The sequence below is a fragment of the Gracilinanus agilis genome, chromosome 2, assembly GCF_016433145.1.
Source record: "Gracilinanus agilis isolate LMUSP501 chromosome 2, AgileGrace, whole genome shotgun sequence".
In the NCBI taxonomy this organism is placed as follows: Eukaryota; Metazoa; Chordata; class Mammalia; order Didelphimorphia; family Didelphidae; genus Gracilinanus; species Gracilinanus agilis.
Genome location: NC_058131.1, coordinates 268146310 through 268168965, shown reverse-complemented (window position 1 = coordinate 268168965; position 22656 = coordinate 268146310). Strand labels below are relative to the sequence as shown.

Below are 22656 nucleotides of genomic sequence, written 5' to 3'. Positions count from 1 at the left end.
CAGTATGTGATTACATCATCTAGCTGATATAGTTGCAGTGAAAGGTATTTCTGCATGTCAGTGCTTATATTTTAACATAATTTTCTTTTTATTCATTTTAATGAAATGGAAAATTTGTATATCTACCTTAGAAAATAAATGAGTAAATGACTCTAATGTTAGATATTTTGTAGTATTTTATGTCAGTTATTTATGTAGATTTTAGTAGACTATTGTGAACATGGCCTTTATATTGCTTTACTCATAATGGATGTGGCCTGCATATATATAGGCAGTGTTTGACTTTATGAATATGTGCATATATGTGCATGCATTTTAAATATAGGTACTGAAACATACAAGTCATCTTTGGGAAGCACAGGACAAGCTGGGCAGGAAAATAGTATGGACTATATGGAGGTTTCTCTGGATTCTCTGGATCTCCGAGTAAAGGGAATTTTATCTTCACAATCAGAAGGTGAGTGTCAGCTTTCTAAATATGGCCATGTACCATTTTGGTTCTTTGTTTGCCTAGTTTCTTCTATGTATTAAGATGATGCCCCCTGGTGGATATTAATAGGAGGATTTGATTAGATTCATCTCTTAAAGGTAAATGAACATAGTATAAAAGCCCATTTTCTTTGTCCACTATAAGATGTAACTGAGTAATTACAAATTAAAGGTAATTGAGAAGGATTTCATTAAAGCATTTGCATTTCAACCAAGATCAGACAGTGTCCCCATATTGCCTTGCAGTTCCTTGATATCAGGATATACATTTTAATTTAATATCTCAAAGGAGCAATTTTTAAATTGAGAATATGCCAGTAGGTGCTTAATTAGATGCCTTTTTGGACTCCTTGACTTGTAATGTTTGTAGTGCTAATTGGATCAAATATTGTTTATTGATATTGCAGAGTTAAGCAAGGCTTAGTCCTTAGTTTTTCTCTGCTTTAGAGGAATGTGTTTTGGTAGTGCAAGCCTTCATTCTTTAGACATTCTGTAATACAGTACTGCAGCAATTTTACTCTTAGTATAGTAGCACATATATAAATGTAAACCCTACTAAACTTTGAATGTATTCTATAAAACAGGATCATATAAAGATAGACATGTAATCTTATTGGTGACCTTTAGTAGAGTAGTATGTATACTGCAAGTAGTGTAAATCTTATTCTTCAGAAATATTCTGCAGTATAAGATTTCTTTTGATGGTTGGTGTGATCTCTCTTTTAGGTTTCTTTTGCACTTTTTGTGACAATAGCACATGTTGAAAGTGGCTTAAACTGAGGGCGTTAAACATTCTCCATTCTATCTATGGTGGTGATGCTAATTTCTATTTAAGTCAGGATCCTGTCATAATATCATACAGTTTCAGCTTCGGAAAGGGACCTCAGTGGACATTTAGACTGATATTCTCCAAACAAAAAAAATATTTTTTGTACTTAATTATGTGTGTGTATTGCTTGTCTTTACATTTTATATATGTGTCATAATAATAATTATGTTCATTATAAAACACACAAAAATAAACACTTTAAAAGAATGAGATAAATATGGTATAAAATTCGATCCTATAGTCAATAGGGAACTACTTGAATTTATTGAATTAGGAAACTGGTAAGTTAAGATGTGAACTTGAAGAAAAATACTTTGGCAGAAATCCTGAGCCCTCAAACTCAACTAGGTGTATAAGTAGTTAGAAGGGGAGAGTAGGAGAGATTATGGAAGTAGACAAGATAAGGCTTGGTAACTTATTGGATACACAGAGTGAGGTGACACTGAAATTGTGAATGTGGTTCACTAGAAGGATGATAGTGCCCTTCACAGTTTTGGACAATTAAGTGCTCTTTTTTTTGGAAACCTTAAAATGCCATGTACATATGATGAAGATGATAATGATACTATTGCCATTATTACTACACTTAGCTTAAGTTATTATTAGCCATTATTATTTCATCCTTTATACTTTAAAGTTCTTTCTCCTTTCAAGAAAAACTATAAACAAAATTAGACTTGAGAACTGTCCCTTCTCTGTTGTTAGTTATCACTGTCCCCTCTATTTGGAAGAGGGATCTATCTTATTGCTTTCTTTAGCCTTCTCTTATCCAATATAGAATTTAAAAAAAAATCCTCTTCTTTGGTTTTCCTCAGCTCATTCTTAGCATTCTTGACACTATTCTTAGAGGATCATACTATATAGTTTTATATTCACTATATTACCAACCTATGCTCCCATCACCTGTAATCATGTTTTAGAATTTAAGTTGGGTAGTAAATTCTCATATATCTATTGGTCTCTTTAACTAATACTCTCTTTGCCTGTTTATTGGAATTTCTTTTCTTTGTGTCTTCAAAATTTCATTCTTGGGTACTTTTTTATTCCTTCTACCCAGACTTTACTCTGAAATTTTAAATCATGGATTTCTAGCTGTGATGTCTATAAATACTTTGAAATTCTCTCCTCCCACCACCCCCCACCCCCCAAATGTGGGATACATGATAAACTCTTTCTGGCTCTTTTGAAATCCTATATCAAACTCTGTGAGAGAATAATACACACTTCCAATCAGTTTCTCTTTGTTAGTAAGAATAAGATCCTAACTAAATTCTTATTGGTTCCTCTACCTTTTTTTTTTTTTTTTTAAACCCTTACCTTCTGTCTTGGAGTCAGTACTGTGTATTGGCTCCAAGGCAGAAGAGTGGTAAGGGTAGGCAATGGGGGTCAAGTGACTTGCCCAGGGTCACACAGCTGAGAAGTGTCTGAGGCCAGATTTGAACCTAGGACCTCCTGTCTCTAGGCCTGACTCTCATTCCACTGAGCTACCCAGCTGCCCCTGATTCCTCTACCTTTTGAAGGGTAAAATTGTCCTCAGTAAGTTAAAATTAACAACATATCTGCTCTTTTTCTAGAAAATTCCAGCAGATGTCCCAATAACTGTAGTCTCTCATCATTCCGTCTAATATCAGGCTCAAAATTTGTTTCTCCAATTCCTCATCCATTTCTTATTTCTGTCAAGGTGGTTTGTAGTATTGCTCTTCATTTAGATATGTCTGTGCTTTTACATTATGATTCCTGGATTTCTTAATTTGAATATGTCTGTTAAATATATATCTCATGCCATTCATTTACATATTCTGTTTCTTATGAATAAGGTAGATGTTTTTAGGGCCATAATTTCAGCCATAGTTCTCATCTTACCAAATCCCAGTAATAACAATGGAATCAAATTGACTTCCTTATTTTAAGATTTGTAGTTCATCTTATTTGAACTTAATTTCATATATTAGTGAAAGGCTAATATTCAGAGTCCTTGACCATTCTCACGGTAAGATTTAGCCTTAATCAGACTTCTTATCTTTTCAGACTCATTTATAACTTGGTGTAATCATGTTAGAGAGATTATTCAAGCTGTGTCTGCATCAAATTTCTCATGGATGAAGGCTATAAGTCTACTTTTTGGGGTTAGAATTGAATTTGTGATTTCTTTAGTTTAGGAAATTCAACGAAACTCTTCTTCTGGAGACTTGTATCTGCTTTATAACTTATGGTCTTAATAACTTCTAGGGCTCAGAGTTAATGTAAATTTTCCAGGCTGCCCCTTAAGTAAATGTCAGAAGAGGGACTTGATCTTCATGTCTTTTAAAAACAGAAATAAAAACAACAAAAACACCCCTTTCCTTCCATTGTTCTGAGGTAGAAAAGTGATAAAGGCTTGGCAATGGGGGATAAGTGATTTTCCCAGGATTACACAGTTAGGAAGTGCCTGAGGCCACATTTGAACCCAACATCTCATATCTCTAGGCCTGGCTCTCTATCCAGAGAGCTACCTACCTGCTCCCTTAGTAGGCTTTTTTTTTTTTTTTTTTTTTTTTTGATGAGTCTGGTCTCAGAGCAAAAGGATTTAGTTCAGAGGATGACACTTTGTTACCTTTCAGTCAGCCAACAAATATTTATTAGGATTTTACTATGCCTAGGACACTGTGCTAAGCACAAAAACTCAGTCTTTGCCCCCAAGGGGATCACATTCTAATGTGAGAGATAACATATTAATAACAATGTATAGAAAACATAAACCAAAGTTTTGTTTTTCTTGTCATCTCATTTGGTGAGTAAGGGGTGGGATGAGGGAGAGAATTTGGAACTGAAAATAAAATTGAATCAAAAATATATACAAGGAAATTAATTATTTTTAAAGGCACCTACTCTGTGCCCAGTTCTGCACTTCAAGTGCCTTGAAAGATACAAAAAAGGGGAAGGACAAAGTTCCTGCTCTCAATGTGTTTTTTTTTTTTTTAAACTTATACTTCTGTCTTAGAATTAAGTGGTTCTTTATCCACTGAGCCATCTGTCTATCTGCCCCTTTGAGCATGTGTCTTTTTAACTCCAAGATCAGCTACTTACTCTGCCATATCCTCTCTAATAATAACCTATCATTAAGGACTAATTAATAAATGGTTATGTGATATGAATCTTATGGGTATTATATTGTGATTTTTATTCTTAAAAATCTTGTGAAGTGTGGCAGAAAATGACAAGAGTTGTAGTTTTTAATATCTTTGGTAATTTCACCAATAACAATTTTGTGTGCCTCCACATATATCAACTGGTATTCAATGAGTCATAGTTTTGACGCACAAATAAATTGCCTTTTTATTGCTTTTGTTTTCCTAAATCTGAACTCTTTAATGAGACCTAAACCTGTCATATCTTTGGGAAGCAAAATTCTATTTTGTTTCCTGAACTTTTCTTCCCTCTACCTTCTTTCTACAAGTCTGGATGTAGTAAACGGAATCATGATCCACGGAGCAATCTTTACTATTCTACCCTGTGGGGCTCGCAAAATCACTAAGTTTGAGAGGTGGCAGATACCTCAATGACCATCTAGCCCAACTCATACATGAAAAGAATCAGTACTACATTATATAATGGCTTAATTTAGACTTGAGAATAAAATAGTCTAATATTATGCAGATTTAATGAAAATAAGTTTTTGACTGTCAGATTACTTTTTAGCTAATAGCTAGAGTTGTGCCAACTTTAGGAGCTGTTGTTCTAGTCCTATACTGTCTAGGATTCACTGCATAACTTTAAGCAAATAAGTCTTCAGTTTGTCCAGATATACAATGAGAAATTGTAGTATGTATAGGAGTTTCTGCCAGCTCTAGCATTTTACATTAAAATGAGGTGAAAGCAAAAGGCCTTATAGCAGGTGCTCTATATCTTTTTTTGTTACTTAAACCTCGTTGGCAGCCTCCTGAATATTATCTTTTCAGAATAATATAATTTAATCCATAAAGCAAAATACATAGGATTACAGATGTTATGGAATAAAAAGGGAAATATGATATGTTATGGAATAAAAGGGGAATATAGGAAGGGCTGCTAATCAATCAAGCTAATCACAGAGGCTAGCTTCTTGAGGGTACTGGGGGGAATAAGCTGGGTCCTTCAGGCAGGGAGGCTATTTCTACAATATAAGATGAATTGAGTCAGCCAGAAGTGATATGGGTCTGGCTGAAGGGTTTATTCAGCCTCCTGCTGTTATTTCTCTAGAGGCCCCTCCCTTCTGTGAAACTGAAACCTACAGGAAGTGACAGCTGACCACTTCCTGCCCAAGATGGATGCCTGGGTTTGCCCTCAAGAAATAAAAGTTATTCCCCTTTCTTCTTCAGCCTTTGCCTACTAATAGGTACAATGATTCACCAGAAACTCTTTGTATAAAATCAAAGGGATTAATTATTGCCAAGGGTAAGCTGAGGGGAAAAGGGGATTAGGGTTTGGTAACTGCTGCTAAGGGAGAAGCTGGTACTGGGGGAGGGGGTCACTGAAGAGGGGATCAGGCAGAGGGAGCCAGCTCCCTCAGCCAAAGATAATTTCCCTGCCCTGATGTAAAGGTTCAGCAGATTGTTAGATGAAGTGATGATTTGGTTTAGGTTATTCCTACCTATCTATAAAGCTAATTCCCACAATTTCCACCCACCAAATCACCCTTCATCCCAGGGTCCAATGGGGAAATCCAGGGAATAGCAGGATGTCAATGGAGAGGTCAAGGGAGAGGTCCAAGGAAATCAGGCAAAGCCCCAAAGCCCCAGAAGCAAAAGGCCCTTCAGTTGGTACTCCAGGGATATTTATAGTCTCAGGCTCTAACAGTTTTCTAATGTGGAAAGCCTAACTATTATTACCCATGTGAAAAATGTTCCAAAATCACTAGTAATTAGAAAAAAAATCAAATTAAATCAGGCTCGAGGTTCCATTTCACAGCCATTATATTGGGAAAGTTGATTAAAAAAGGGAGAATATGCAAATTTTAGAATTTTAGGGCTTCAGAGAAATAGGCTTATACTAATTGTACAATTGGCAGTGCTTTGAATTGGTATAATTATTCTTGAAAACAATTTGGAACTACGACTAAAAAGTAGTACTATACAATGCATATTCTTTGATGGCAAACCTATAGCACACATGGCAAAGATGGTACACAGAGCCCTCTCTGTGGGCATGAGTGCCCTTTCCCGCCAGAGTTAGTTACTAGAAAGACAGAGGGACTTAGGCGGAGCTGCTCCCTTCCTCCTCTCCAAACTCCCACCCCTCCCCATCCTCCTTCCCAGTAGCCCTCTGGGAGTGCTTGCTCCCTCTCATGAGCAGAACACTTGGGTCACTCCCCTCCCTTTCTCCCTTCCTTGTCTGGGGTAAGGTGGCCAGTGGCGGGACATGGCACAAGATATCTAAAAGGTTTGCCATCACTATGCATATTCTTTGACTTAACAATTCCAGTACTAGGCCTTTATGCCAAATAGATCAAAGAAAGGGGGAAAGGATCTATATAGACCAAAATATAGCAGTTCTTTTTGTGATGGCAAAGAAATAGATACTAAGGAATGCCCCTCAGTTGATGAATAGCTGAATAAAATATGGCATATGATGGAGAGGACAGTGTTAGAATGAGAAGACATATGAATTAGTAGAGTGAAGTGAGTAGAACTAGGAGCACAGTTTATACAATAAAAACAGTAATGCAAAGACAAAGAACTTTAAAGGACTTAAGAACTCTGATCAATATAATGCCCCAATACATTTTCACAAGACTCATGATGAACCATGCTAATTACCTATTAACAAAAAGAGGTAATGGATTCTGTAATTTCATCCATCCTTACATACATATATACTATGTGCATACATACATACATATATGTGTGTGTATATGTGTGTGTGCATGTGTGTGTGTGTGTGTATATATATATATATATATATAATCTCCTTGGACATAGCTAATGTGGGAATTTATTTTGTTTGACCGCATATTTGTTGTAAGAGTGGTAATTTGGGGGGGGGTTGGGGGTAGGGGAGGAGATAGGAAGAGAAAATACTAGTCATGGATTTTTGTAAGTTAGAAAAAATAGTTAAAAAAACCTTCAAATGAGCCATTATCATTATAAAAGCAAATGAAGAAGAGAGATTAATTCTTATAGGATTTCCAAATTAGTAATCACATAAAGTTAAATATTTCTTTTACTAGGGTTGGATAATTCTGGAGACTGATTGAATTTAGGGCATGAGGCCAAAGGAATAGTCAAAGCTGATGCTTAGGTTTTGATTCTTTTAACTGGGAAAATGATAGTACCACTAACAGAAATATGGAAATCAAGAAGATCAGATATTTTTAGAATAAAAGGTGTTGAATTTGAGGGTCTAGTGGGACATGGAGTATTCCTACCTTCAGAGACAGCTGGAGCTTAGGAATTGAAGTAGATTTGGGAGTTACTGGCATCGAATTCAGAGTTAATATTATGGGTTTAGGTAAGCTTACAAGTGGGAAGACTGAATTGAGAAAGCAGGATAAGATGGCTGGTCTTATGGGATAATCATTTTTGGACATTCTTTAGGTAATTGGTTAGATTTGTGGTTGTTCTTCAGGAATGGATTGCAATATGAAGATCTTAATGAGGGAAATAAAATCTTTCTGAGCTGTTGACATAGTAGTGTACTTTCAAGATTAGCTTTGAATCAGAAAATTCATAATCACATATGCCAATAAATCAAATAATCTGTGACCTCTTATCTTAATTTTCTCCCCACTCAATATTTTATTTATGTGTCCTAGAATGTCCTAGTTGACTGCCACTAACTAGCAGTGTAAGCTCCTTTGTTTATCTACACAGAGACTGAGACTTTTTGATAGAGGAAAAGAGGTCAGAGGAAGCATCATTCTCTGAGAGTTCCTAACCTTCATCTGACTATGTGACTTTGGACAAGCCATTTACCCTCTCTGGGTTTAGTGAGGTTGTACAATGGACAGAACACTTGACTTGGAACCAGGAAGAGTTCAAATCTAGACTCAGAGATTAATATAGGTTTGTGAGGCTGGGAAGTCACTTAACCTTTGTCTGCTTCAGTTTCCTTATCTGTAAAATGGGGACGATGATAGTTTCTGCCTCCCAAGGTGGTTTTGAAGATAAAATTAGATATTTGTAAAGTACTTTAACTCTTAAAAAAAAGCACTATGTTAATGTTAGCTATTAATAATAATTGAAGTGATAATGTTTACAGTGATATTTATGAATGAAGAAATTTGGATTAGATGACCTTTGAGACCCTTTCTAACCTAAGATCAAGGATCCTTAGATTCTGTAAATAGTGGCTCTGTGAGGATCCTATTAACACTAACCTTACTTCCTTCTTTTAGGAAATATTTGTCACATACCTACTCTATGTGGAGCACTTGGAGGATAGACACTAATTATTTAAGACATGGTCATTACACTTAAGTAGCTTATAGTCTAGTAGGAGGATGAGATACAAGTGTAGTATGAAGTCTCAAAATGTTGTTACTAATGGGAGTGGGGAGTAGATTCAGGATACACTTCCAAGAGTAAGTGAAGTATGAGTTAGATTTTAAAAGATGTGTAAGAATTCAGCAAATGACGTGGAAGAAGGTAATTACAGGCATTGAATACAGCATAAGCAGAAGAATAGAGGGCTTATTTGTGGGATAGATAGCAGTTTAAGTTCAAGCAGTGTGTAGATGTAATAGAAAAGGAGATCTGGAAAATGGGAAGGTGTCCAGTAGTAGAGGTTCTTGAATATCAAGTGAATTTGAATTTACTCAGTAAAGTTTTTATTGTGGGCTAGATGAGAGCAGAGTTAGATTGATTTAGAAATTAACTGTCTAGATTGAAAGAAGAATCATTAATAGTTCTCTGTCAACTTTAAAGAATGTCTCCAGTGGAATATACGAGGGATCTTTTTCTTGGTCCTGAATAAAGACATAGTTGACATTCTTATCATATTTGCAGATGACTTTAATCTGGGAAACAGCCAATAAACTAGAAAACAGAATCAGAATCGAACGCTACCTTGTATCAAATTTATATATATTGTTCTATATTCCTGTATATTGTAATAAGGGAATAAGACAATGTAATAAGGGACTGACAATATTTACATGCCATTTTAGAATAGTAACTTATATTTTTGTATTATTATTCACAACATTTAGTACAATGCCTGCCACTAATTGCTCAATATGATAAGTTATTGTAACCTTTGAAACAATTTCACAAATAATTTCACTAATGTGGTAGGAATGAAGACCTGATAACCAGGGGTTTATAGTGGAAGGTCCTAGAGATATTTGGTTGATAGATTTTACCTCCTCTGTCACAGCTCTAGAAAGCAGTAAAATAGTCTAATTATTGTTTCATGACATCAGGAATATAAAGATTTTGAATAAATCATAGGTATTGTGAGCAATTAATAGTGTTGAGATGGAGTTTGGTGTCTCCTGTCATCCATCAACACATATTCATTACACTTAATGTATTTATTGATCCACATGCACAGAAGCATGGCCCCCTCTGCTGACGAAGTTATGTCTGACATCATTCACCTGGGCCATAGTGAGATATTCTATCCTGAGTGCTTTTTGAAATTTAGAGGAGTGAAAGAAATCAGGAGTGTTGTAATAGAGTTTCTCTTATGAGTATGAGTTATCCTATGTGGTCAATAAAGCCTCTTCCAAATGTCAAATTATGTAGTTTATTTTACATAAAAATTTACATTTAATTAATAGAGATGTATCATCATATTAATAGATCTGTGAGAAGGTACTGAATGTCTGAAATGTTTCCTTAGCTTGGTTCTTATTTTTGAGCATATTTTAGACCAAATAGAGAAGATATGATTTATATATACTTCTAAGGACTAGGCCTACTCCCTGAAACAAGATAGTCCTTAGAGTTGAGACCATGATAATTTGAAATATTTTAATTTTTATTAATATAATCCATAAAATGATTAGTATAGTAATTGTTGAATATTTATTTCATATTTTTAATGGAGAAAAATACTAACCATAACTTGGTTCGTATTACCAAGTGAAAAAATTTTCTTAATTCTGTTTTTCCATAACAGTGAGGAAAAAGTCTTCTTTTGGTTGGGAGCAGTGATTCTTTTGGAACTAGGGGCTATGAATGAAATATTTTTTGACAAAAACTATATATTGATTGCCTCTTTATGTAAAGTCCTATGCTCAGTTCTTTTGAATCAGGAGAATTCTTAATTATTCTAGAATAGGTTGATGGTACCTCATATCATACCCTGGGAATTTTGTAGAGAACAGGTCATTGCAATGTAGCAGGGCATCTTGCATAGTGATTCCAGAAGAATGAGCATCAAAGTCAGATCTCAGAATCTCTTTTCTCATCTATTTCTTTTTCATAGGTATAAGAGTTTCTAGTAGAAGTCCTACCCACTTTTTCTACCTGTATAATGTTGGTATAATAAAAAAAATAGCCAGTAAATAATTGCTGATTCATCTATAAAGGTCATTGAATGATTATAAAATTCTTTTGACCTTTCTATCTCAGTTTTTTAATGATTGATCTAAGCTTGTTTTCTTGAAGTATATTTTTGAGGATGCATAATGAAATTTGTTATAAAGGGAAGAGAGTGTTAAGTTAGAAATGATGGTCTGTAGGGGACAGATGCATGTGGAGAGATTCTGGAATGTTGGAGAAGAGGGGTTGACCTGGAACTCAACAGCTGTTAATAGTAATTATAGAATGGTAACTTTTTAGGCCAATTATCTTTATTAGCCTGAAATGAGAAATATAATTTTTAATGAATTCCTTCTTCTTTATAGGTCTATCCAATGGTCCTGAAGCAGTGGAAATTGATGGCCTTCAGGAAGTGCCTCTCTGTAGCTGCCGAATGGAAACTCCCAAAAGTCGTGAGATTACCACATTAGCCAACAATCAGTGTATGGCCACTGAAAGTATAGACAATGAGGTAAATGATGTTACTTTTTTCTGTAAATCCAGAAGTTGAAACTGTTAATATCAACATAAGAAAATGCAAAATTTCTCCTCTGTTAAGAAAAACAGGCTTTTGAAGGAAATATATACTTAGAAAAGTTTATCCAATAGTGAACTCTATGCCGATCCACTTAAATAAAATTAGTTTTGGATTTCTTGTGACATTTTTATAATACCTTACTAGTCTTCTTTCACCTTACTCCCCGCCATGTGTTATTCTATCAAGTGACACTTGTCTCCTTGCTGTTTCTTAAAACACTTCCATCTCTTTGCCCTTGGCATTTTCTCTCATTGACCCTCATCCCTATAATGATCTCCCTCCCCATCTTTGCCTTCTGGCTTTCCTGATTTCCTTCTGAATCCCAACTAAAACCTTAATTTCTACAGAAAGCCTCTCATATCTAGTGCTTTCTTTCTTTTATTTCCCATTTTTCCTTTAAGTAGTATATTTGAATATATTTGTTTATTCCTTTTCTCCTTCATTCTACATGGAGAATTCCCATTTTCCATTAGACTGTGAACTCCTTGAGAGCAAAGACTTACTTTTTGTCCTTTTTTATATCTTCAGCACTTGGCACAGTTCTTGGTACATAGTAGGTGCATAAATATTGATTGACTAACTTTTGTAAAAGTGAAGGACATTATATAAATTAACATTTGTTAAGTGAAAGTGCTTGATTATTTTAAAACCTTACATGATTGAAAACTTTTCGGTTAAGTTCTCTTCTTTCCTATTATTAGTGTAATGGTAGTTATACCATTTCATTAAATGAGAAGATAAACCAGAAGCCCAGCCAGGTATTGTTAAACCTCATTTACGTAACTCAAAACTATCTACATCATTAACATTCCTTCTCCATCAAAGTATGTAATTTTTCCCAATTCTGAGCAAATAACAGATTTGATTATTGATTGCAGACTATTGTTCTCAGTCTCTTAGAATATCCAGAACTTAGAATTCCATAGATCAATGAATGAATGTATGATACTTAATTTTTTGGGAATCTAAAGCTCCAAAGATTAGTTTTGTGACCTGGGAGTCATTTCCTTCCTTTTGACCAGGTCTTTTGGCCACATTACTTTATCCCAGCTTCCCAAGCAGATTTATACAAAATATTCTGGGTTTCCCAATTCCAGTCTTTACTTTCTCTGAAGCTCTTTCTATCTCTGAGCTTCTTGTCAACATTAGTTAACTGTCCCTTCTTTATTTCAGTTTAATTTTTAATTCAGTTTTTTGCGAATGGGAAAAGTTGAAGGGGAGAGAGCTAAGAAAAAAAAAAACAAAAACAGACGGTCCTGAAATAAATGGTGATTTCTCTATTTCTTGGAACTTTTTTCCTATTATTTTTTCAGAAGTCAAAAAGAGCTTGCCTATGATAAGGCAAGGCTGGGCTTTGATTGTTCCCATTCAGTTACATGTAGAGAGAAGAGAAAATGGCCTTATTTCCTAGTCTCCTAGAGTATTTTCCTTTTACATGGATGTTTGGATTTTTGAGTTACATAGGTGATGGTTGCTATCTCAAGAATTTTCTTGCCTGCTCATAGAAAAGAAGCAGACATTGGAGGACTGGACACCTAAGAGACCAGCACAAGTGGTTGTTATTTGTCACTCCTATACCCTAATAATCTTCTTGGGCACTTTCTCAGCTTCCAGACTTTCTTACTAATTGAATTATGTTTCCCTGGGACATACTCAGCTTTTTTGGGATTCAGACACCATAGAGAGGTTATCATTTCTCATGAGACTTCTATCTTAAATGGTATGTGCTAATGAGACCTGTAATTTGTTGGAATTACTTAGAATTGACCATGATTTTGGTTTTAGAGAATAAAAGAATTGAAAAAACTCAGTGATAGAAATTTTATTTTCTGAAACTAATTAGGAAATAAAATAATCGAGCATAGAATGTTCATAAGATGAATTCATTTGTCATGTTTTAGAATAGATTTTCAGTAGTTGTCTGGTTTTTCAAAGTAGGTAATTACAGGTTGGTCTATTTAAACTTAACTTTAAAATGGCAATTTCTGTGGAGAATGTAGTGAAATTCTTCCAACTGAAACACTTTTTTAGTTATTTGAACATAGTTAAATTAAGAACAATAATAGTTTGCATTTTTAAAGTATTTAAATCACATACTCAAATAGACTTATGATCTCATTTATTAGGAAATTCTTCCCCCAAATGCAGATTATATCAGTGAAGCATACTTGCTTTCCTTTCTTTACCCTTGCTATGTGACAAGTTTATCTCCACTTTCTATCATATGATTACTCAGTGACATTAAATGATGCCTTTTAATTTATGAATATCCTTTGCCATGCATTACCACATTTGATCATCAGAAAAATTCTGTGACATAGGTAAAGCAAATTTTATATTTCCGTTTTATAGATGAAGAAACTAAGTCCCCCAGAAGGTTAATTATCTTGCTTAAAATAACTAAATAACTAGTAAATGCCAAAGCTCAAACTAGAACCAAATAGTCCTAGTCTGATCTTCTGCCATCCTGCCTCATGTTTTTATGCTTTTGTTACTTTTTGACACATTCTTGAATTTATGCAGAAAAAGAAATCAAGACAGTTTCATGACTTGAATAATCTCAGGCTATCACAGAGAGTTGCAGGTAATGAATTTGCTTGTGCAGTATTTATTACTTGTTTGGAATATCTGTATTGCATATGAAATATTTTAGTTCACTTTGGTTAATAAATGATTAACTTCTTACTGTGAAGATCTTCTTGTCTCCGGAACAAAGCTTTTACCTCTCACCTATTCATAAACTCTGGGAGCTCAAGTCGACTGGGATAAAAGCATTTTTTCACCCTTTGGGTGATTTGACTCCATATTTTTGTAATTGAATTTGTTTTTTTTTTTTTTTTTTTTGCTATGATTGCAGTTGGGAAGATGCACAAACAATGTGGTTAAATATGAGTTGATGCGTCCGTCAAATAATGTCCAGCTCTTGGTGCTATGTGAGGATCATAGAGGGAAAATGGTGAAACATCAATGCTGCCCTGGTTGTGGGTACTTCTGCACAGCTGTAAGTCTTTAATTGATACTAGATGTAACCTTGATTACCTACTATTTGCATTAATACTGAGTTACATATACTTTTACTAAATGTAGATACTGTAACCCATTACTTTAGTTTATTGATATTTATACATTTCCTCTTTGTTACCCCAAATGTTTTCTTTTGCATCTGCCCCGGGGATGTGTGGACTATGAATCTGCTTTCTTTTTAGTGTTGCCTTTACCCTGAATTAAATGAATACATTTTTGTTTTGGAACCCAAAGGCACAGCTGATTTTCTTTGGTTTTTCTCTCTACAATTTCATTGAAATCTCACTGTGTTCTTTTAATAGATTCTTAAGAAATTTTGTTAAGTTGAATTGATATAGAAGAGGAACCAAATTATAAAACTTGTGTATATTTAATCAATGAAATATAAATGTCCATTTTTCCCCTGTATTTTCTTTATCAGATACTTCTTTCCTGCCTATAATTTTGTTTAGGTTTAAATAACATTTTATCCATACAAAATTTTTTACATGTATTATCTCATTTAACCCTCACTATAACTATAAAGTGAGCATAGTAATATCCCCCTCTCATGCATAAGAAAATTGGTTCTTGAAAAGTTTAAATAATTTACTGAAGAGCACACAGCCGTTAAGTGAGCAAGCCAGTGTTATATGGCATGCAGGTCTTTGGACTCTTTGTTCACATTTATCTGTAACTTATTTTTAAAATTAAAAAAAAAACTTTTTAAGTTAAAAAAAACCCCTTATTTTAAAATATTTAAATTTTTTAAAATTTAAAAAAATTTAAAAATTATGATTAAACATGTGTTTTGGATAACTTTAATATGATTTGTTTCCTTTGTAATTCTATGTATTTAAAATATTATGTGGAGATCCATATACTTCTCTAGACTCCCAGGGGTATATGACATAAAAAGTGGTTAAGGACTGGTACTCTAGTTCTTTTTTCCTACACCATATTGACTTCCCATAAGGCCTGTTATGAGGATCATTTAAAATTGGTAAGCTGATTTGTTCTTATTCTAAATTTAAAATATTTTTAATAGCCAGATATTATTACAATTAAAGCATTTTATATCTACCATTATTATTTTTTAAATCTAATATATTCTTTTATAAAGGAAACACATCTTTAGAATTCCTAAGCATCTTTCATGATCTCTGCCTACATTCCTTGAATTTCATTGTAGATAATTTAATGATTATTGCCATTTTAAAAAGTAATAAAATGTGAACTAGAGCTCTCTTCTTGAATTTGTATAAGTTACAGATTTGGCAATACTGCAAATTATGATGACTGATACTTGAAAATTTGGAGTTCTGTCTTGTGGTGAAGAAATTCCTATACATCTTTAATATTTTTTGTAGCTTTTTGCTTTAATTAAATTGCACAATGCTTTTCTCCTCTCCACAATTCTCTTGTCTTCATGGAGTAGGAACAGTTCTTAGATTGCTCACTGTTGCCCCTCGTAAATCATCACTCATTGCCCCTTTCCATTTTCAAGTCCATGCCATCTATTTCTCATTCTTGTCATCATTGTCTTCTGATCTCAATGACTCATTCTTAACTAACTCCCTGACTTTAACACTTGGCTTATATGTTCTCCTATAACAAAAAGAACACCAACATTTAATTAGTATTTTTAGATTTGTTATATTATTTGAACCTCACAAAAGCCCTATGAGGTAATTGCTTATTATCATTCACATTTTGTAGATGAGGAAAATGAGTCTGAGAGAGGTTAATTGACTTACCCAAGGGTCACAACACCAGTAAGTATCCAAGGCAGGATTTGAACTCCTTTCTTCCTTACTTGAAGCCTAGCAATTTATCTACTAGACCATCTAGTTTCCATTATTCTTGGTAAATTCAACACTCACCAAAGGTTCATGACTTTTAACATTCTGACATAATTCTTCACCTCCTTAACTCACTAAACTGGACTAACTCCAGTTCATACAGACACTCATGTTCATATCATAGATTTTTTTTTTGTTGTTTAGAATTGCTCTTTCACATCTTCCACAGACCCCTTATTTGAAAGTGTGCTTTTCTTTTATTTTGATTCCTAGTCCTTTTCTTTTTGTCCCTCATCTTACTTTTGTTCTGTTACCCTCTCAGTAGAAATCCATCTACTTCAGATCAAGACCATCCAATATACATTTCAAGTTTATAGTTTTCACTAAAAATTCTCTATATTTTTTACCTCACTTCTCGTTTTTCATTACTGTGTAAGAATAAAAGATGTCTTTTCTCCTTGACAGGGCTGATAACTTATGAAATTCTTTTATTTTACTTGCTAATACTTTCCAGGGTCTTTTCCCAGAATTCTCTGGATTTCTGTTCTTACTTGGATTATCCCTATCCTAAAAAAGAAACTAACTTTACTATACTACTAAAACCATTAAGCTACATAGCTTCTCTCTGCTTACTGTTTTCCCTGAGTCCTAGAATCATTGTTGCTTCAACTTTCCTCAGCCCTCACTCATTAACCATTTACAATACTTTTTTTCTTTATTTGACTGAAATTGCTTCCTCAAATTTCAGCAGTAACCTTCCTGATGAATATAACCAGAGACATTTTACCAAACATTTTCTCAGTCTTCTTTGATTTCTTTATATTAGTGGTTCTTGAACTTTTTGGCCTTGGGACCCTTTATACTCTTAAAAATTGAGGATTTCCCCCCAAAAACTTTTGTTTATCTGGATTATATCTGTAGCTGTTTACCATTTTAGAAAATAAAATATCTTTGTATTATTATGAAAATAGTTTTGATCTTGTGAATCCCAGGTTATTCCTAGGGTTCCCTGGTCCGCACTTTGAAACTTGGTGCCATTTGACACTGATGCCCTTCTGAACCCTTTTAGGGTGGGTAGGGGGAGTGGCAATGGAATTTTTATGTTCACTTCTTTTACTTTAATTGCCTGGTTCCCCTAATTCCTTCCAATTTGCTCTGCCTCGTAACGTCTGCTTTTTCCTCCCTGATTTGGTTTCTTGTTCTCTCTCTGTATTCTCCTGCAAGGAACTGTTCATTTCATTGGTTGCAATTAGAAGATGAGTTTGACGGCAATTTGTATATTTGTATATTGCTTCCCTTTCACAACTTCTAGTCCCACATTTTTATGTGTACTAGTTATCTCCAATACCCCAAAGTTTTACCTGTTAAAAACTCTCATCATCTTATTTATCAAATCAAATTTTCCTTGTTTCTGACTTTCCTATTTCTATCAGTAGTACCACCATTTTTGTATTCTTTGATTCTTCCTTGCCCCTTGACCCTACTTCTAGTCATTTGTTGCAGTTTGCCCTCTCCATTCCATTTCTATTTCTGCCCTACCTTAGGCCATCATTATTTCTCATCTGCAGTTGCCTCTTTTTAATTCATTTTGATTTAGCAAGCATTTATTAAACACCTATAATATCCAGAGCATTGTTCTGGATAAACAAATAGTCATTTGTTTATATTCCAAGATCTTCATGAAAGTCATCATCTAATGAGAGAATGTGACATATAGGTATAATTATAAGTAGAAATATAATGCCTTTAATCCCTCTTGTCTTCTATTATTCTTATGTTAAATTTGTAGTACTTGTGATCATTATTCCAATGATCTATATAATGAGTTTTTAGCTTTTTTTTTTGTCATGGTCTCCTTTGGCATTCTTCTAAAGTCTATGGATCTTTTTCAGAATTACGTTTTTAAATATTGAAGGAAATACTGAATTTCATTTAGAAGTTAATGAAAACAAAGATGTAAAGATATAATATTCCTCCCCTCTCCCCCTTCAAGTTCAATGGACCTCCTGAAATTTATCTAGAGAGTACATGGATCCTTGGTTCAGAACCTGTGATCTAAAACTTAAGTCTTCCTTCCATTTTCCAACCAAATTGCCTCCAGAATTAAGCTCAGAATCCTTGACCTGGCCTTCAGATTCCTCTGTGGTCTTGTTCTAGTCATTTTTTCGAGCCTTATTTTTCCTTTTCTCTGCAACTTTTTGCTCATACTCTTCCAGTCAATATCCATTCTGTTCTATCAAGACTTTTCTTAAATGTATTCTCTTTAATGGATATGACTTTGGTGAACTCAAAATACCTATCATCTCTCTCTTATGTAACTTATGGCCTGTCTTATCTTAGAGTTATTTATGTGTTATGTCTTGACTACTAGTTTTAAACTTCTAGAGAGCAAGGACTAGGTTTTACTGATTTCTATATCTGCTAGTGTTAAGTTCAACAGTATGGACACTTATTAAATATTTGCTAGATGATTGAATACCATAGTCTGTTTTGCTAATATTTAGCAATGTTTAGCCACATTCTACTACTATTCTAATTTGACAAAGCTAAATTTGAGGGGGAAACTCTTACAGTATGTGGTAGCTACCTTTATTTTGTATCCATCTAAGTACTTGAATATTTCTCTTTTGTATTTTTTTTTCCTTATCTGTTAAATAAGGACTAAGGGGATGAAATAGTTAATACAAGGTTACAAAGATAAAAATGAGAACTTTAGTTTCAAATTCTTCAAAAGAACGATACTTTGTGAATATTTTTCTATATGCTCTTTAGTTGTTTGGCCTCTTTGGTCTGATTAAGGGATAATCAGAAAATAGCTCACTTTAATTCTATCGATTTTTTTTTTTTCAGTTGCACTATACACAGAAACTCAAATGCTCTTTAGAACCTGTTGTTTTTATTACTTTTTGCCCAAGGTGCAACCATCCAGACACTGACTAAATCAGAATTGTGGAATGGCAGCTCATTATAGTTTTACTAAATGTCTTTATTTTGTGCTTACTCAGATTCTCAATTCCAGGAAAGGCATCTGCCATTTGAAGGACTATCCATTAGAAGGTCATTTTAAGTAATATCAGTAGCTAATGTTTATATTGCACTTTTAGGCTTGCAAAGCATTGTATTGTATGTTATTTCATTTGATCCTTACTTCATCTTTACTGCACTTTAGGCATATCATTTATCCACATCTTGTAGATGTGATTAAAGTCTGGAGAGGTCAAAAGGCCTTCGTATGGTCATAATAGCTAATAAATGTTGTTAAGATATGCACCCATATTTTGCTGACTAGGTCCAATGCTTTATCTACTATATGACACTGATTATGTCTAGAGCTATATTAGGGTAAATAATGTTGCCCCTAATATATAAATCCACAGAACTGGATCCTTCCCTACTCTTTATTTCCCATCACTCAACTTATTTTTGACAGTTTTTGAGTATTGGTAATGGGTTGAGATGGACTCATTCATGTTTTCCTTTCCTTCTCCTCAACTTCTCTCTCTGTCCCCCCATCATTAAGCATTTATTTGGCAAGAAGTATTAAACCAAACAAGCAAATCCTCTAAATAAATAACTTTTACTCCTCCTTTCCTATGAAATCCTCCTAAACTTTCCCCTGGTTTCCAGTGTGTTAAAGAGTAAAAGTAACTGATCTACTCACTCATAGAATGGAATTCATATCCTTAACTTAGAAATTACATCTTCTAATGCATGTTTTTAATAATCCAAATCTACTCCTTATGTTTATATAAATTATTCTTGATTATCAAGCTCTAACTTAGAACTATGATTTGACTTTCAAAGAAAATATCCTTTTGGAGGTAGGATATAAAAGAATACACAGTCTCTGTTCTTGTAACTTAGGCTATCTCTACCATTCCAGTTTTAACTTGCAATTAATTAAATATTAGTATCTTCCCAGGTTCATTTTATAAGTTCTCTTTGAAGTTAAATTGAATCGTAATTTCTGAATGTAAATTCTGCCTTAAGCTTTCTATAGCTATAGCTCTGGGCAGGAGTCTAACACTTAACTGATTCCCTTTTTTATAATGGGCTAAAACTGTGACTAAATCAGAGCTGTAGAAGAAAAAAGCCTTCTGAGGGTTCTTTCTGTTCTGTTTATACTTTTTGGAAAATTAACTGTTTTCATGTTTTTCTTTATTTAAAACTTTTAGGGCAATTTTATGGAATGTCAACCTGAAAGTAGCATATCTCATCGTTTTCATAAGGACTGTGCCTCCTTTGTCAATAATACAAGCTATTGCCCTCATTGTGGGGAAGAGACCTCAAAAGCAAAAGAGGTCACCATAGCCAAAGCAGACACTACTTCCACAGTGTCGCTTACCTATGTCCAAGAAAAACCAGTCGCTGTAGAGGGAAGGGCTGACACTACAACAGGTAGCAGGTAAGATAAAACTTGATATTGTCTTCATTTTGTTAGAATTAACAAATAAACAAAAAAAGTTGACTTTTTCCTGAAAATTTGAAGAGTGGTACTCTCTTATGCTACCTCTAGAAGCTTGTATTTATATTGTATACAATATATGTACTACCAGTGCTCCTTGCCCTGTTGCCTTCTCAATAACATTGGTCCTCTTAATAATTAGTAGATATTTTAAAAGCTTTTCTTTTTATAATTTACATATTTTCCAAGGTTATGTGTGAATCAGATCTTGTTTTCCAAATATCTTTTGTTATACTTACAGAAAATTTTCATCTTTTTTTTTGTTTGATTTTTAATCATCAGTGACTGCTTTTATTTTAGAGCCACACATTTCTGAGCTTTAATTTGGCTCTCACATAATATCATACTGAAATGTAGTAGGGAAATCCTGATGTAAGGGGAACTTTCTTGTGATTCCTTCTTCAAGCATCATTCTGTAATTATTTATTATTATTATTATTATTATTATTTATTATCTGAAGCTATCAATTTGTGGCAGACTAATTATAGCAATTTTATAACATTTTAAAAGGTTGTATATTCTCAGGATAGCTGAAGTTAATAATTTTCATAAAAGAAAGATATAGAGTAGGAGAAAATTATGAAGAAAAGATTTGGAAGATTTCAAATTTCTTAAAGATATTTTTTTTAACTCAATGTCTCAAATATTTTTTTCTTTTTCTTTTTCAACAAGTGGAGTTGGAACACAGTTGTCTGAGGAGGAAAAGCCAGAGAGTTTAACTCCTCAAGTTCCTGAATCAGGCTTCGAATTGTCTGGGTCTTCAGTTTTTGTTAAGCCTACTACAGGACTTTCACAGGGACCAGTAAAAGAAACCTTGGAAAGTGCTTTGATTGCTTTGGATTCAGAAAAGTAAGTTCTAATATGTTAAAGATACTATTAAGATTTTAGGATTCAGAACTCATTTTTCATTTTGGGGGGGGGGATTTTAATTAGAACATGTTTCTATTAGTCTAAACTGTTCTTCACCTGTTCTAGCTTGATTCCCACTCTCCTTCCCCTTAATAATATATCAGCTGAATTACTTGAAATAGTTTCCTAAAATTAACTGGTGAAGTACCCAAGTTGATTTTCCATTTTATTTTATGAACTTATCAGTGTCACATTTGTAATGTAGCTAGTAATCTAATGTAGGAAGAGTCAGACATGATTGAAATAATTGAGCAACAACAGCAATGGTATGTGGATACCCACCATGGTGTATGTAGTAGAATACTGAACTGGAAATTGAAAAGCCTAGATTTAAGCCCTACTTCTGCCACTGATTTTTCTGACCATCAGCACATCATTTTCCTTTTGGTGAATCTTAGTTTAATTATTTTTAACATAGACATACTACTTATAGTGTCTACCTTATTTGACTTTTAAAATGAAAACTCTTTGTTGTATATTATAGGGATATAAGCTATTTTTTTATCATTATTTTAATTAGCTTTTTAAAAATGTAAGTTGTTTAAACATTTTAATTTTGTGTGGCATTATTATAGCTTAATTTTTTATTCATCACCCAAAGGGAAAATGGCCTCTTATAAGTCATAAAATCATATTCAATAGGGTTGTCTCATTGTCAAATAAAAGATTATTAAGCATTGTTCCTTAAAATTTGAAGTAAGAAAAAAATGAGAGGAAAAATTTCCTCTCCAAATATTGTTGTGTACAGAATCTAGTTTTGCCTCTGACTTTCTCTGTAACCCTAGGAAAATAACTTGCTCTCTATGATCTTAATTTCTTATTTTGTACAATGATGGAGACCCCCCTTGTTTTTGACATTCTGGTATTATAAATCTTGACATGGATATAGGGACAACCAAATGCCCAGCCCTTCAGGAATGGTCTTCTTTACCAACAAAGCTCAAATCAGTCATTTACCCTTATACATGATAGGAGATGATGCAGGCTTACTGTTTTTTTGGATTCCAACAGGAGAGTGCCTAACTGCCTCTTCTTAAAAATCAGTCTTAAAATTATACAATATTAATTAAATTTATAGGTTTTGGACTAAAGTATAAATATCAGGATTGTCATTATATATATATATATATGCATATAT

The 22656-nt window shown here is 33.7% G+C and overlaps 1 protein-coding gene across 1 annotated transcript in view; it reads left to right on the top strand.

Moving 5' to 3' along the window:
- The window catches only part of EHMT1 (euchromatic histone lysine methyltransferase 1), a 307779-nt gene that overhangs the window by 177560 nt on the left and 107563 nt on the right, over window positions 1-22656 (top strand). Inside the window, exons 9-13 of the mRNA XM_044663911.1 lie at window positions 326-457; window positions 11127-11272; window positions 14196-14339; window positions 20319-20548; window positions 21282-21458. Of these exons, the coding sequence (XP_044519846.1) occupies window positions 326-457; window positions 11127-11272; window positions 14196-14339; window positions 20319-20548; window positions 21282-21458 (829 nt within the window). The remainder of the gene's footprint in view (window positions 1-325; window positions 458-11126; window positions 11273-14195; window positions 14340-20318; window positions 20549-21281; window positions 21459-22656) is intronic.